Source organism: Drosophila montana, unplaced genomic scaffold (assembly GCF_035044405.1).
Source record: "Drosophila montana isolate Dmon_TW-CO22-7 unplaced genomic scaffold, ASM3504440v1 contig_1505_1, whole genome shotgun sequence".
Classification (NCBI taxonomy): domain Eukaryota; kingdom Metazoa; phylum Arthropoda; class Insecta; order Diptera; family Drosophilidae; genus Drosophila; species Drosophila montana.
This window is the reverse complement of record NW_026996452.1, coordinates 4,015,205-4,032,906: the sequence shown is the minus strand read 5'-3', so window position 1 is coordinate 4,032,906 and position 17,702 is coordinate 4,015,205. Positions and strand designations below refer to the sequence as shown.

At 37.2% G+C, this 17,702-nt stretch overlaps 1 protein-coding gene across 6 annotated transcripts in view; it reads left to right on the top strand.

Moving 5' to 3' along the window:
• Positions 1–17,702, top strand: part of LOC135433466 (diacylglycerol kinase eta) — a 50,126-nt gene that overhangs the window by 1,087 nt on the left and 31,337 nt on the right. For 5 of the 6 annotated variants that reach the window (XM_064689608.1, XM_064689568.1, XM_064689591.1 and 2 more), the window contains exon 2: positions 3,786–3,899. In XM_064689608.1, the coding sequence (XP_064545678.1) occupies positions 3,786–3,899 (114 nt within the window). Of the gene's footprint in view, positions 1–3,785; positions 3,900–8,844; positions 8,978–17,702 lie in introns of those variants that run through there. The other variant, XM_064689601.1, reaches the window with a different exon arrangement.

Here is a 17,702-nt window from a genome sequence, read left to right as displayed (position 1 = left end):
TATGTTAATCATACGCACCGTTGCACATTGCGTTGCGTCTAAGGGTTGTCTTATTTTATTCACCCCGTTGTTATAGAATATATTTATAGCTGCACCTCAACTGAACCGACGGGCATTGTCATAGTTAATATTTGAAATATAATACTTGGATGTGCATGCTAAAAACTTTTATCATAAATTCCCACTGGCAACCCTTTCCAATTACTCATCCGTTTTCTTGTTTTCATTTTTTTTTTTTTCTCTCTTTTTTTTTGCCGCAATTTGTTTTGAAATTGAGCGCATTTATCACTTGGTTTCGTTGCCTGGCAGGTTATATTCGTAACCTATTTGTTTTTATTTTGTTTTTAGTTGCTGTTGCTGTTGTTGTTGTTGTTGTTGTTTTGAAGCCATAAAATACATTAGTCTGATTGTGACAAGCTGCAGTCAAGTGCTCCACATAAACCATGTCCCATGCTAAACGAGTGCCCTGAAAGCGCTTCTGCGGTGCTAGGGAGGCGACCCTGTGAGGGTTTTGCATATGTCAAACCGCAAAACAATAAGTTACGCTAAACAATAGCTTCTTAATGCGAGTTGGTCGCGTGTGCCGCCAACAACCAAACAGCAAAAATATATGTATACATGCGTATATAAAAAAACATTCATAGCAGGAATAGCAAGGTCACAACAATTGAAATTAATTGCGGTTGCGGAGTCGCTGGAGTGCGGGAAACTAATTGAACAATGCTGTTCATTAATTCCTTTGACAAATGCATGCATAGCTAACCATTTTTTTTTTCAGCTGAGAGCTGTCTTTAAATAAAATCTAATGGGTCTACTATCCATACACAATAATATGCATGTTAAAGTAAACTGAATATCTGCTTGGACCTAGTTTAAAAGCTGCCTTAAAACTGTTGCTTTTAAATAAAGAAAAGTAAAGCCTACCTTTAACCTGTTTCAAGCCTGTTTTGGAGCCAACTGTAAGCTGGCAAAATCCCTTTTTATATGAAAGCATTTACCTTTATATGTTACTCATCAGCATGCCCAAAGCCAGCTTTAATAATAGAAAATGTCTTCCTAAGCGATGCGACTAATACTTAATAAATTATCCACACATAAAAAACGCAAAAACCAGCGATGAAATTTAACCCAACTCTGGCTGGCTTTATGCTTGTGTCTGTGTCTGTTAGCTCCGGCGTAGTCTGTGATTCACGGCCAACCATTTAAAAGACAACAAAAACAACGGCAGCCCCCTTTAACTTTGCAAAGATTGAAAAGTCTTTGTTTTTGTTGTGGCACAATGTCTGCCACTTGTCGACTTGCCGCAGTATCCTCAAGATACACGCAAGCCGCACAGATACAGCTGCCAGATATATGTGTGTTTGTGTGTGTGTGTGTGTGTGTGTGTTATTGCATAGGAAACTTTGGCGTCGTCTTAAATATTTACGACTATTTACACAGTCAATTGGCTGCGCCGCAGCACACGTGACTGCAAAAGCCAATTTAATATATAATTTCCAGTCAGATGTCATTTAATGTTACGCTTTGTTCTGCCTGTTCGTAAATAAAACAAAAGTCCAGCACGTTTAGCGCGAAATTCTTAATGAAAACATGCGATTACAATAAATAACGCGGCAAAGCGAACGTTCAAGTAATCAAAACGAGCCGGAAAGTCGAGCCAAAAAGTGTGCTAGGGAAACGTTTACGTTATGTTTACGTCTGTCTGTGTGCGTGTGGGCGTGTGCGTGTGCGTGTGTGTGTGGGCGTGACGCTGCCCCCGAATAAGCAGTGAGTAGCAAGCATAACAAACAACAACAGTTCATTGTCTCTGGATATCAGTGTATCTATGGCCTGGACCGGCTTTTATTTAGGTTGGTCGCTGCCGCATTAGCTTAAAATCAATAACCGGCTAACGAAATTTTCAAATACGTTCATCATCATGTGGCTCGTTGCGCCTGCTGAATTCCTTGTTGTTACTTTTATTTGTATTTCTATTTTTTCTGCCTGGCAACTTGACGTATACGTGATATGTTGCCTGATTTGGCCCGTGATAGCTATTGTGTGCGTGTGTGTGTGTGGCCAATGAAAATAATGATTGATTGATGTGAGCTGATCTGAAACGGAAGCCGGAAAACTTTGATTTTTAGTTAAACCTGCGAGCAATGGCCAGCAAAGAGCATGAGTGTGGGCCGAGCTCGAATGGGCGTTGGCTTACATTGATTTCAACTTTCAATTTTTGTTCGCCGAAGGCCGCATAACTTTTGAGTTCGTTCAACCCAGCTATGAATTGAGCAAACACATAATTGGAATGCATATGTTTATTATGAATCAATGACATTGGAGCTGAACCCTAGCGAAGTAGCAGGAAAAATCAAATAATATCGAAGGGCAATAAACTTAGGCAACATTTTTCTAGCAGAAATACCAAAGCAAGGAGGCATAAGGATTTATTAAACTTGTTTAAAAAAGAATCCATGAAAAGTAACTTTGCAATTAGATTGTCGACAATAAAGTGCAGTAAAAGTAAAAGCTAAGCAGCTTACGCGCAAAAACTATGCTACAAACTTTAAACTTCAGCTTGGCTTGGGTCGCCTGGGTAACTGTAGGTTGAGTGCCAAAATTGGCTTACGATGCTTTTAATAAAAGTTAGATTAAAAAATATTAATTTAAGCTATATAAGTAGCTTAAAAGGGTTCAGATGCTGTGATGCTTGAACAAGCCATGTTTGATTTTAAATATATTAATTACATAATTTAAAACCCATTAAATTAAATTAAAATTTCATTAAACATATGTATATATATATATATATATATAATATATATGTATTATAATGATTTAAGCGACCTTTGCATTGCTTATCAAATGCTTATCAAATATTATGCATATATATATATAACTGAATATCTTTGGCAGCATAAACAAAATGAATACCCAAAATCAGTTGCCGTAAGAGAAATAGATCCTTTATAATTAACTATTTATAAGCCAAAAGATGGTTTATGGCCAGAACACTTGTTTAAGCCATAAAGTTAAGCGACCGAACAACTTGTGGTCCAAGGCCACGCAAGAAATCAAATGCAGCTAAGCAAACATTTCCGTTTCCGCTTCAAAGTACAAACAAGCAAGGAGAGAAAAAATATAAAAAAAAAATTGTGCTTCATTTTGATTTTGTTGTCGGCCTTGCAAATCGCCAGAGTTTTCGCTTAGCCAGGTCGAATTGCATTTGTCCTTTTTAGCCGGCATCAATTGAAATTTAACTGCATTTTGATTGTGCGTCGTTATTGCCCTTCAAAGTGCTCAACAAAATTCAAATCAATTGATTTATTTGTCAATAGAATTGAACGCGTTTAATGTGAAAGCGGTTCGCTTAACGCTTATTCACACTTTCATATACAGCGAGCAAACACAACTTGCAAGCGCAGCGAAATCAAATAAAAGCACGGTCAACGAGGTGACTCTGCCCCTGATTGTGTGTGCGGGTGTGTGTGCGGGTGTGTGTGTGTGTGTGTGTGTGTGTGTGGGTGTGATTGTCCTTTGTTTGCACAATTGATTGCTGGCCGCATGGACGCCACACCCAGCTGCTTTTGTTATCCTGCAGCCAATTAATGTTGACACTTGGCTGAGAATTGCAAGCGATGTCCTTAGTCCACGTGTCCGCTTGTCCGCATATCCTTTGCCTGGTTACTTGTCACTGCGCTCATTATTCCTGGCCAATGACTTTCAGCTGCATTCTAATTGCTGAGCAAATTTCATAGACTCACTTTGACTATTTGCTTCAATGTGTTTTTTTCTCTGATTTCTAGGCGGCTATTATCAAGGAGGGATATCTGCTGAAGCACGCTTGGTCCTTTCAACGCTGGCGACGTCGCTATTTTCGCTTAAAGCGCAATCATTTATACTATTCCAAGGATGCTAAGGTAAGCCATTCATTTGTTATTTATATGAATAGGTGGCTTTAAGACTGAGACTGATATATAAAATGAGCTTGAAGACTAAATTTAGAAAACTGCAAACCGATTTGAGTCCTTAATTAAGACCATCAATTGAACATGTTATTAAACATTTTGGTATATACTTTTCAACCGTCTTTTGTTCACCTTTTACCAGTTTTTTACGTGGGCAACACAAGCATTTAACAACAGTGTTAAATTCATTTTTCTCTAATTGTCTGTGAGCCTTTTTATAGAAATATTTCTGCAGAAATATATATTTGTTATATAAATATAAATAAATATATACACACAGTTTAATCATTGATAAACTAAAATTCTTGTAATATAAAAAACTAATCAAAAACGGACTTTAAACACATCAACTAAAACATAAGCAAACATTATCCCCGACTTGAACCTGTTTAAAACATGTTTTGCTACAGTTGGACAAGTATTTTACATATATTTTATATAAACAGATATTAAACGAACTTTACAAAACAACATATTAAATATTGTCAGAATATGCCAGAGCAAAAGTAATACTTAAATAATTATTATGCACCTTGAGTTACCTTTAATTACGACTAAAACATGATGATTTGCCCTTTAGCCAGCAATTTAAAACAAACAGACTCAAGCTGCATATAATATTTGAAATAATGTTATATTGTCACATCGAAAAGAATACTTAAACAATTATTATGCACCTTGAGTTACCTTTAATTAAGCCCACAACATGTTGATTTTCCTTTTATAATATATTTATATATATATACATATATATTTAATAATAAATATTTAAGATAATGTAATATTGTCACAACGAAAGGAATACTTAAATAATTACTATGCACTTTGTGGAACCTTTAATAGGCTCCAGAACATGTTGTGTTGCCTTTTAGTGTGCTATTTAATTGTTATTAGATTCTCGATGGTTGCTTGCCCTACTTTTTTGTTCAACTCAAATTGCAGATGCACAGCTTGTTGCGTTGGCAACAAAGTAGGTTAAAACACAATTTAGCTAGCTGCGCGTTGCGTTCTGCCGCTGAGTCCTTCGAAATGAATAAATAAAAAAAAAAACAGTGCATACCCTTTGCTAACCATAGAGGACACTAATCAAATTGGAGCTTTTCACTTGCATTACGGCCGCCTAATTGCCAATCGAACAGCTGCGCTGCCATGCGGCGTATACGTAACGCAGCCGCATCCAGCACGGGATGGGGCACACTCAATTCGTTATTTGTGGCCCATGCGATTTGCCGGCAATTAGGTTGGCGCTGCACAAAAAGGAAGAGCCGTTAACAAAAGACGCCAAATGCGCAGATGCCATTGATTGATTCCAGCAACGCTGTCAAACGCTGACCTTTTGACATTTACCAGCTTTACTTCACCTTTAAATTGCCATAGTCTACAATTACAAAATGAAATTACCGCGACTTGAAAGCAAACAATGACGAACGGCAATAAAGCTGCAGGGCAGCCAGTCACGGATCGGTTGGGTCTCACAATGAAATTGGGCGGTTGGGCGGCAGGTTGGGTGACACTGTCAGGTGAGAGATGTTCTGGCCAAATTGGTTTATGGCTTGCAGCGCGCCAAAAGTGCGCTCTGTGCATCAATTGGAAATCTTTCACAATCCCATAATTTAATCAGCCAGCTTCAAATCGAATTACGGTTAAATTTATGTTAAAAGTGTCGATAAGCCACACTGACACAAAGCCAAATTACGTTTCTTGTCATTAAGTTGGGCCAAACGATAAGATTCGAGGACTCGCGTCTTCAGCTTCAATGTGCCGAAATGACGCCTAATTGTTAATTAGCCTGCCCATATCATTAATCAACATAGCGAGGCCAATTAGCAGACAAATCCACAGTTGCCCGTTGCCCTGTTGCCCGTTGCAAAGTTGACTACATTCAGTCGCTCAGGTGTTTTGACCAAATGGGCTCATCAATGCAATGTTCAAGGACTCTTGGCCTGAACTGGCTGGCATTAAGGCAGAATGCCTGTAACTGTTTCAGAGCACACGATTAACTAATTGTTCAAGGACAGCATCCAAATTTCCAAATTGGGCAGCAACTGGTCAAATTGATTCGACTTGCTTTAGGTAGAGCTAAGAATTTCAACCCCGGCTAATAATATCCAGCTATTTGTATGATTTCTATCAAGTGCATTTTTGACGTAGCTTTTTTTTTAATATTTATGTATTTAATAATAATCCATATTATTTGATTTCTAATAACTAACTAATTATAATATGATTATATACAATTTTTTTTAATATTTGTCAACATGTTTTAACTTATCTCATAACATATATTATTATCCCAAAAACATATATTAAATTGAGTACTTCAACTTAGTTTTCTGAAAGCGTTCCAGAATACCGAAACTGCAAAAAAAAAACAAGCTACGTGCTCTACTATTATTAACTATTATTCTTATGCATGTATTATCCACTGGAGCTGCCAGCTTCAGCAAACATATTTCAAACTAATGCAAGCGATAAAATCATGAAAGCAAATTTATCAAAACTTTTACAAAGAATTTTTTTTAACTCAACAACTACTCAACTCGACAACTACTACAGCAAAGTATTTCAATCAGTCAACATAGTGCGCATAGTTTTTGATTGATATACGTTTCACCTTTCTATACAAAATACCTGTGCTTTGGAGCATTTTTCATTTTTGTAATTTGATTGCACTAAGCAACAAGAAGGTTTCATTGCAAGAGCTATTCTTCAAATTGTATACAACCGAAAATAGATGTGCTGATGTCAAACGGATTCGTGCGTCATCCATTTGCGTATATCGTTAAATTACGTAATGTAAACGCAATACAAAATATGGCATATACATCATCTGAACTCTGCTGCGCTGACGTCGGCCAAGTGAAATGCGTGTTGACACTCTTGACGCGCATTTGCCAGTTATGTGACTCAAGTATTATGCAGTTTTTTTCTATTTTTGATGTGGACGTTGTCAAAAAAGTGTAAGCATTCTGAGTGTAACTGACAAATGAAAATGAAACCAACTGAGGGGCTTTCGCTTGACAGCCGATTATGTTCGTGTGCCTAATTAAAGGTTGTGCTTACACAACACAAATGTTATTTTAGACAGCATCTTAACACTAGCTGATAAAAGGAATTGAATTACGCGGTCACATTGCCTTTACATTAACTCTACATAAGTTTTGGCCAGTTTCCGTATAATAGAGTTAAGCAGCTTTTCCATAGACTAGTCAGAGCTCGTTTCAAAGCAGCTTACCCAGAGATGATGTAAATAAATTAAACCCTTTGAATCGAATTAAAAGCGCAGTTCAATTTTAGACAGCTCAAGTGACCACATTGAAATCCGATCAATTTAAATTACATTTCATGCGCAGCATTCACTTATTTTATATTTCAATTTAGTTAGGCTGTGAAAGCAGCTGGAATTCATGGCACTTGTCATTTGATTAACAAAACAAGAGCGACAGCGAATTGCTTTTATGTTCGACAAACAAAAGGTTAATACAGTAGCCGGATCAAACGGAGGCGCCGCAAGTACTTTGAAACTCATTAAATGCTAGCATGAAATTTTCAATTATAATTACGCATACGCCATGTTGTGCCTGACACAGTGCCGAGCGGCTTAAATGCTCGGCAATTTGTTGCTTAGCTCAAAGTTTGGTAAAAAGCGTGGAAAACTACACAAACAAGGCCAAAAATGGCACTGGCTGAGCCTAAGTAGGACGACCCCAAAACAAAAACAAATAAAAATTAAAAAAAAAAAAAAGGATAGAGAGAACTCACAAATGATGACAACGATGAGCTATGGCAGATTCCACTGAAATGACGCCGATGTTAATGTTCATGTTGATGATGGCGTTCGGCATCGTAAAAGCGCAAATTTTTGTTTGCATTGTTTTCGTTCTTTTTCACGTTGTTTGGGCTGCGGCTGCTGCTGCTGCTGCTGCTGCTGTCTCTCCTGCTTCTGTTACTGCTTCTTATTCGCCTTCTTGCTCCTCTTCTTGTTAAGCTTCTTCGCACGCGACACGCGGCCGCGGCAACAACAACATTTCCATATTCACCACAGTTGTAAATTGTAGGGAGACCCACTGAAGCCGCATTGACATGTGCGCGCTTCTGTGTGTATGTGTGCGGGTATGTGTGCGTTTTTGTTTTGGCACGTAAAAGCTCTGGCTTTGCGAGAGCGCCAGGAGTGAGAGCTTTTTCAGCAGAGTTGCCAGACTGTGCAGAGCACGCAGTAAATTAATGAATAGCAAGAGAAAGCTCTAAATACATTCTCTACAATTAAGGCACATAAGAAAATATTTAAAATAATAATGCCTACCATGAATTAAATGCATCGCTGCTGAGCTTGAAAAAGTATTACAATCCATTTTTAACTAAAAATTCCTTTGAAGTTACCCAAAGTTTTCTGCAAGTGCATGCCGCTTAAGCTGAGAAGGCTTTCTGGGGTAGTCACTCACCCCCGACAGCCGCGCACCTGTAAATATTTGTATCCTGCCAACACTGTTAGCCAACCTCATGTGGGGTTGGGCAGCTGCTCAGCCGCTCAGCCGCTATTCAGTCAGCCAGTCTGTGGTGAGTTTCATTTGGCGGCCAATAAAAGCAACCGCCACGCCGAAGACAAGCTCAGTGCAAACTCAACGAAGCAACGTGGAACAACACAAATCAACTGGCAGCCAAAGCAGCAGTCAAAACAAAATCATAAATATATCAAACAAACTATAAACAATTTTCAAAACAACAACCATATTAACAAACATGTAGAAAAAAACAAACAACAAAAACACAAAATCAAACAATAAAATACTAAATAAAATAAAACTAGTTAACTTTACAAACAAAAGTGTAAAAAAAACAAAAAAAAAAAAAATACAAAGAAAAACATTTTGTTTCGCTTTAAGGCTGGCCGCTTAGAAGGCGCCACCTTTTGTGTAAGATGTAAGCTGTAAGCCGCCAGAACTACACTACAAAAAATAAACACTTCTTTAAATTATAAGCTGAATCTTCAAGTTATACTCGCCGCAAAGCCGATTTCTCCCATTTGTGGGGTAAGTTCTAATGGAGTTTCTATTCATGCGCCTTTTAAATAATATGCTTATAAATGTTGCCCAAACTTTTAACTATTTGTTGCGTATTAGGGTCAGGGTCTTTAGGCCTTAAGCGCACGTGAATTTTGTCTAAAACATATTTTATGGCCACCAACATTTTTCGTGCTTTGCCTAAAGTTTTAATTCAATTAGAAATGCTGACTTTGCCCAAAATGTTGCGCTTCATTAGCGTCTAGTTAATGTGTTAAAACAAAACTTTGCTTTCGAATAATTCAATTAATTCAATTTAATTAAATCGAATTTGGCTATCAAAGCAATACCTTGATTGTTTTAGTCATATTTCAAATATTAAATAGAGTTAAAATATAAATTTATATACATATATAAAAATTACAAGAGCCAACTTGTTACTTGTATCAATATTTTTGCATACACATTTGTCAAAAATTGCATTAATTATAAATAAGTGCAATTTAATATTTTTCACGAATAACACACTTTATTGAGCATCACATACTAAAAAAAGAAAATGCCCCCAACTGTGTATGATTTCCATTTAACATGTGAAAATCCATAATCATTTACAAATGATATTATTTTCGCAGTTTTTCAAAAATTATTTGCGGAAAAACGACAAGTATTTGCAAATGGCTTAATTTACACTGTTTTTACAATTTACACAGAAATACAATAACATTGTAATTATTTCTGTTTTCTGGGAACATTTATTTCTGGAAGACAAATAAAAAAATAATAATTACAATTATATATTGATACAGAACAATAAAACAATGTAATATTTTTAATAAATAATGGTCAATGCTAATGAAATTAAAAACAGCTCAAGCAAGCACACAAGAGTTAATTCCAGCAACATTATTAACAATCAGCCACATTTAAATGAATTTTACTAAGTGTGAAAATCTACACACATTTGCAAACGGCAAAAAAGGTAGGAAGGAAATAACTTAATAGACAGCTATACCGCACATACTTAAGTATTGTTCGAACGAAATTTTTGCGTCTGGGCTGTCAGTAGTCGTTGCTAGTGGCAACAGCAGCACTTTGTGGCTAATTACAACAGCACAAAGAGAAATTGACTGGGGAGGAGAGAGAGAGAGAGAGAGAGAGAGAGAGAGAGAGAGAGAGAGAGAGAGTTCGCAACAGTCTAGTCAGGATACTAAGGATACGTTTGCATGGCAGGCAAAAAGTGGAGGGCGGCTTTTTCGGGAGCTGGCAAACAATCAGCTAAAGTGACATTTATACCGAGATAATTACCCGAAATTGTATGCACACACACACACACGCACGCACACATAAAGAAAGAGCAGAAATAGCAAATACAAAATGGGCACAAAATGGCAGCAGGCGTAAATTGCCAAGATGAGAAAGTGTTGGTAGAAAGATGTATAAAACAACCCCAGCTAACAGGTGCGACAGGCCGACGGAGGCAACAATAAGGTCTGCATTTGCAGCAGGTACTGTGTGCCCGGATAATAGACTACAGCACCAACAACCAATGTCCTTTATGTATGTATGCATGTCGTGTGCTGTGTCGGTGTGTGCAATTGTTGCGTGCTTTGAATGGGAACAGCCAGACTTGTTGTCCTATTGTCCACATGCTGTTATCCTGCACATGCTTATTGTATTTACACTGCCTGCAGAAATTTAAATGATGCACACGCACACAGTGCCCCGTGTCCATTAACATATCCGTGTTTAAGTTCTGCTTAGGTATTTTGTTGTTCCTTTTTTCTCATTTTGAAAAAGCGATTAGGCGCTCATTTTGTACGTGTGTGCGTGTGTGTGTGTTGCACACAGTCTGTTACCATGTTAGCTAATTTGGCTCGTGGCTGAATAATGTCCAATAAAATAACCAGCACATATATATCCTTCTGCTGCTTCCCCTTTTTATGGCTATGGAAAGGCAGGCTCAAAGTCATTGACCAGGACACACGTAACGCGTCGGCAGGGACAAAACTCACTTTCAGATTTGGTATAAATAATTTAGTACCTAGAGTCAGATAGCACACTATAAAATGCACAGCCTCAAATTATAAGCAAATATATTCTACTCGAAATTATTTAATATTTGCTTAGCTTGAATTAACCACAATAGTTTACGTAGTTAATAACATATGAGCAATAATTTGCATGTGTGTTAATGCTTGCCTTTGGCCTTTAGTTATTAATTTTGAAATGCATATTTATCGAATAAATACAAATTTTCTGTATTATATTTAAACAATAATTACCAGTGTGTTTGCTTTCGCATTGGGTTTCCCAATTAGCTGCTCAATGCAACTGTTTTAATAATTTATACACATTTCGATTGCGCTTTATTGACATATTCAATTTGTGGTATCATCAATTATGCTGCAAATTAAGAATTCTATTAACATGGCCTGAAATGAATGAGGTTAATACACAACACAAGTAATTGGCATTTTAAATGCAAACGCATTTAATCAATGACGTACTTTACAATATGATCATCTGCATTACAATTTGAATGGTATGCCAAGGATTTGATACCCTTGATTATATGCAAGCTAATGTGTCTTCTGACATGCATATACATATTTGATATTGATCTAACCAAATTTGAGCTCAGATATGTTTTTATGTACATTCTGGCTAACAGAATACTTTAATACATCAATTTTCACTCAGGTTAACAACAATGTGAATATGAACTCTGGTTCCTGTTTCATATTTGACACATTTTCATAACTCTTGACTAATACTATTCTATCCAAAGTTAAGAAATTTTCTTCAATCAACCTTTTTAATCCTTCAATAAATTGCTTTCGATATTTTATGCAGATTTAGGCTCTTTAAATATATAGATATTTATCTGGAACTGAGTTATTTAAACATTTACCTTTATTTATAAATTACAACAACTCTTTTAATTTGGCACATTTGTTTGGCTTGTCGTGCCATTAAAATTTCATAAGCCCAACCAAAAACTGACTCGGCTTGCGTTGGCTTCAATAAGATACAAAGGTCAAATTAGAGTATATATTGACATAAAAGGAAGGCCAACGTTCAAAACTAACAGAAGCCACAAAACAAAAACAACTTGATGCACGAAAGTGAGAAAAAATTCAAGGTCTCTAAATAACTAACAGAGTGGATATAGTAGAGAGTTAAATATAGTATAGCTACGAGGGAGAGATGAGTGCATAATAAATATTTATGAATGTCAATGTATAACTACATAGCTGTAGCAAAATGGTTATATGGAAAGGTAGGGTATGTATATATCAGATAGATGGGTATATGGATATATAGTTAGATAGCAAAGATAAATCAATTTCGAAACAGAAAAGTAATATCCTTCAGATATAAGTCTTAAATATGCAAACACTGTAAAATACTATATCGAGCTAGTTTTTGAAATATTTGTAGGCAATATTAAAATGAGTTTAATAAATAAATACATTTAAAATGTTAAGTTTCAATCAAGGCATAAGTAAAGTTATAAATTATTAATAACTATTAATATTTTTATTTAATTTTTTCATTATTTGTTTATGTTAAATTTATTGAATAAAAGAGACAGGGTCAAATATATTAAACGCAATAAAGCTACTGGGAAAGCTATAGTCAAAAGCACACATTGCGTCAACCTAAGCGTGCTAATGCCTATGCTGTTTTTATTGCATAAGCGCAAGCGTAATTGCGTTACATCAACACCAGACCACACACACATGCACATACACACACACACACACACTAGCTGGCTGTCTTACAGTGCGTATGAGCGACGTGTCTAAACGGCAGGCACTCAACTGTAAACGCTGTGGGCTGTTCGAGGGGCAATGTATTCAAAACTTAGTCAAGCAGTTGACTTGCTGACATTGCATTTTGCAAGTGTGTGCGATAATAGTTGCAGGAGAATTTAAATAAATGAAAAGCTTACAAATATTTTGCCAAGCAAATTGCAAATTGCAAAATTGCTCAGTTGCCTAATTTATGAGCACAGCTCTGAATATAAATACACAAATATCTGCATTTCATTCCGTGTCCAAGTCACAGCTGTGTTTTTTTTTCTTTTTTTTGGCAAACTTTACTTTTGTATTTGGGCTCTTCGGCCTTAATTTATGTGCCACAATGCCATATGAGGTCGCTGGCACGAAAGTCACGTGCCACAAAAAGGGCTCAACATTTTGTTGATTTTTTTTTTCCTTCTTTTTTCTTGTTTTTTTTTTTGGGGGGGTCTGGGTAAAATCGATGACACAGCCTTGATGTGGGTGCCAGGTCAGTAGGCAGCAGACGCATTGATTTAAAGTATATAGCACACACACACACACACACACACAAGCACACATAAGCACACATAAGCACACACATTGTAAATTTCGTACTTTCAGCCCAATATTAATTGTAGTTTTGCCACCGTCTGTGTGAAAATTAAGAGTAGGCAATTGGATATTGTTACAGTTAAAAAATCATTTGCGAGTAAATTGTTTAAATTCTCTTAAAAGGAATTTGTTTTACATTTAATTAAAATAAATTCAGCAGTTGATTAAAAGAATGCCAAGCTGTGAGCAAGTTTCAATTTGAGTTCATAAGCTTTTACCTACTCTAAGCAATTTGTACAATTTAAAAATTTGCAGCTCTTGTGTGCTTCGCATATGAAAATTATTAGATTAAAACAGATGTAAGCATTGCATACTCATTGGAAAGCGCATAAGAACTGGCCCATTGTCTAAGCTGCCAGCCAACAGATGGCGCTAGTTTAATCAGCATAAACAACACATGTTGTTGGTGGCCTGTTTTGCATAAGGCTTGTTGTCTCTGTATTAACTTTTACTGCCAAACAAGGGCATAATTTGGTCCTAAACTGTACGCCCCTTGACTCGCCTAATGAACTTGTTTATTTGCAGCACGTGTACTGCATGAAAAGCCTTGAGACTTGTGTTTCACACTACAAGTATCTACACAGAGATATATTCCTAGCTATTGCTGGCTATGCCTGAATGGGTGACAGTTTCAACTTATTTGTATATATATACGCAGCTATTGAAAGCGACGTGACAGGGCTGAGATACCCCTATAAACATACAAATACGTTCCTTGATGATGTTGCAGTGATGCGCACGTAACTGACATTGAAAACAAAAATGTTCTCTCTTTTCCATTTGCCTGCGTGCCTTGTTTTTTATTGTAAGCATTCATATTTGTTTTATGTTTTATTTTCTATTGAGAATACAAGGAAACTATCGTTTTGCGTGCACGAGTCGGAAGAATGCCTTAATAGACCATAAAACATATCAAATTGATGGTCCAAAACTGCCGCAATGCCTTTGTTCAGCAAGATGCTTCTTAAAAGGTGAAGACATTGTGCAAAGTATTCTTAGAGCAAAAAAGCCAACATTTTTCATTTATATAATGCATGTATATTTATATAAATGCCGCTCTATTATTAATTTAAATACCGGATAATTGCTGCTCTTAAGAAAGCTTCAGTTTAATTTTGTAATGTGGCAAAGCTGGAAAAAAAAACATATATATATAATCTATTTAGTTAAGCTGCAGGCATGCTGACAGCAAGCTATATCCAAGTGTCCTCGTCATTGTCATGGGTATCACACCCACAAGCACACACACACACACACAAACACACACGCGTTGCTGGCACGGCCCGCTTTATGCTTCCGCCTGTCTGTCTAGGCGAAAAGAAGGACACCTTGTTTTTTTCTCCTTGCATCGAACTGTATTGCGTGCTGCATACAAACGACAGATTAGTTGGGGCCTGAGCGTTAACAGGACAACGATGTGGTTGTGAATGTGGCTTGTGCGTTGGCTAAGACCACATAGATATAGATAATCATGGCTGTAGGTTAAGCGGGGCCACTGTGGCCAGGGCGATTGACCGTTCGCCGCTAGACACCAGCTGTGTGCGATGCCCTATTCTGTGATATATGTATATCTATAAGTATACTTATTCGGTTATTGACAGTTCACAACGCGTGGTATGCGTAATATTCCGTTTTGGGCTATTGAATTGCTGTCCAGCAGCCGTTGCCAGAGAACCTTGCATTGTTTGCATGTTTTCACATCGGTTTGTTACGTTTATTGTGCGCAATTATTTATTTTATGCCAATCACATTTAAGCCTGCCATTAGTCAGAGCCATCCATGTCTTTGCTTTTAATAACAAGGCATTTCATTTCTGTCATTTGAGCCGTGGCAACAGCCTGCCTAAAATTCGTGCTGTGCTCACTCAGGTGTAAGGTCTTTGGCAACAGGGCAAAGTTCTCGGCTCTTCTTTTTCAACGTAATTATATACATTTCGCCTTGCCATATCCTATGGCGAATGCTTACAAACGAAACGTAGATCTATATTTGGTAAATTGTTGCAGGAATAACAATTGAATAACAAATTCATAGGGAGTCACATAAAAAAAGAAGGCATCTCCAACTTTTTGAATGATGTCGGCAAAACATTTGTCAAGTCGCTTGGCTCAGGGCAATATATGTAAGCTATACCCATACGTGAAAAATATTAGCGACATCCAACAACTATATCCGCCTTTTTATTAACAAGAAAGAAAAAATCTTAAAGGTAATCTTATATTCTTTAGCTTCTATAGTAAAAATGTCGCAACCAAAGTCAGCGATTATGATCAACATTAAGATTTAACTATGTTCAATTCATATGGGACTTCACGCTGGAAAATATAATGTTTTTAGTTGTGTAGGCAGGTCTACAAACAATAGCGTACATCTGTCAAAAGTCGGCAAAGTAAATATATATGCAAATACAAAGCTGGCCATAAAGCTTGTGAGCAACCGCACAGAGCAGGTCTAGATTAATTATATTAATTATAATCGCCGCCAGCCGCAGTCCAATTAATATATCCATGCATACATATGTTTGCATAAGTATTTCCTTAAATAAGTGCGAGTACGCGAGTTCATATGTATGTGGCACATAGAATGGGAACGCGAAAAGCCATTTTGCATGCCTGCATGGCCTCAAGGGTGCATTTGGCTAACAAGCGAACTAAATGCGTACTACAAAAACGTTGACGGTTGACGGATGACAGATGACAGTTGACAGTTGAAGTGTTGCCGACAACACATGAGAATGTGTCGTATGTGTGGGCCAACTTGTGGGGCAACTTGTGCTGGCAGAGAAATGGAAATGTCAACATTTGGCATTCCAAAAAACTTTTTCCACCTGACTTCCAACACAATGTGATTGACATAGCTGAATGTCTTTAGCATGCCTGTGTCAATTCAAGAGCGAAGCTGAAGGGCAACTTAGCGCATTGCAGCAGTTTCCAATTTGTAGATAGCATATTCAAACTTACCACAAACTCATTAGAGAGAAATTTCCACATGGAAATTCGTTAGCCAAGAAGCCAGCGCAATTGCGAAACCTTTCTCGCCCGCCGCTGGCAGCTGACGGTCTACCGACTTTCAATGGAAATGCAGTCTGCCATGGAGGCCCGCTAGCTGGTAATAAAAATACGCCGCAGCAATTGTGGCATTTGGCAACATCCGACGGCACTCGCAACGCATTCAAGGCCGTTTCTGTAGCATACTTTTGTGCGCCAATGGCGGATAAATGCTTAAACTCAACACCACGCACACACACAGACACACACACACACAATGAACTTGGGCAGAGCAATCTAAATGTGAGTTATGTTCAACCAAATTGACATATCACCTTGATTAATGGACGGCACGAGCAAGATCTAACCGCAACTAAAACAAATACACACACAAGCACACAACTCAATCATCCAGTCGAACAGAGAGCACAAAGCCATTGCCTTGAATTCAGTGCGCCTTATTCACAGACACAAAAAAAGACCACATTTTTAAAGGCGACTTTCTCAAATATTTTTATAATTTTATTACCAAAATATTCTTTGTGCCTGGCATATAGCCCATATATGCATGAATCGCTGAGCCATTTCTTAGAAAATAAAGGAACAAAAGCTCTAACATTCCAGAAAGTGTACAGACAATACCTGGACCTAGACAAAAGCTATGTGGTATTATTTCGAGCCCTAAATTAACATCTGGGCTGGGTCTGCGGGCCGCAACGACGTTTCGGGCTTGAAGCTAAGAGGTTGTGTTTGGTCAAATTATTTTTGCAGCAATTCTAGCTAAAACTAGGCAGACATCCAAAATTCCACTTTATAAACTTATTCATGGCCCACATCAAAGCATTTTATTCTAGCCAGGATACTAATTGAATCCCGAAATCTTTATTTATTATTACATTAATTTTGATATTAAATTTATTCTTTCTCTTCAACACTTTTCCTTATTGTCTCTAATTTATTTAAAAACTTTTCAAGTCCATTCAAGCCCAAAAAAGCAGAAATTTCGTTTAGCGTTTAAAAAAGAAAAGGTTGAAATAACTTTGTAGCCTTAATTTGTTTTACCTGGGCCAAATGAGGCGCTCGTGCGCGCAAGAGAATATTTAGCTGAATGCTTTGAATGAAACGCAAATTCATGGGGCATAGAATATATCCAAAGGAACAGGCTCCTTTATTCCTGCTTTATTACATTCGATAGGTAACGAGGCAATGGGAAATGACAAAAACAATTTTAAGAACCCATGGAAACCTTTTCGGTGCCTAAATCTGACAGGCGAGCGCCTCCATCTAGCAACAGCAGCAACAACAAATTCAAGTCGGAGAGAGAAACTTGAATCATTGACTGCCCAAATGGGTGTTGAGTGACGCATTTGG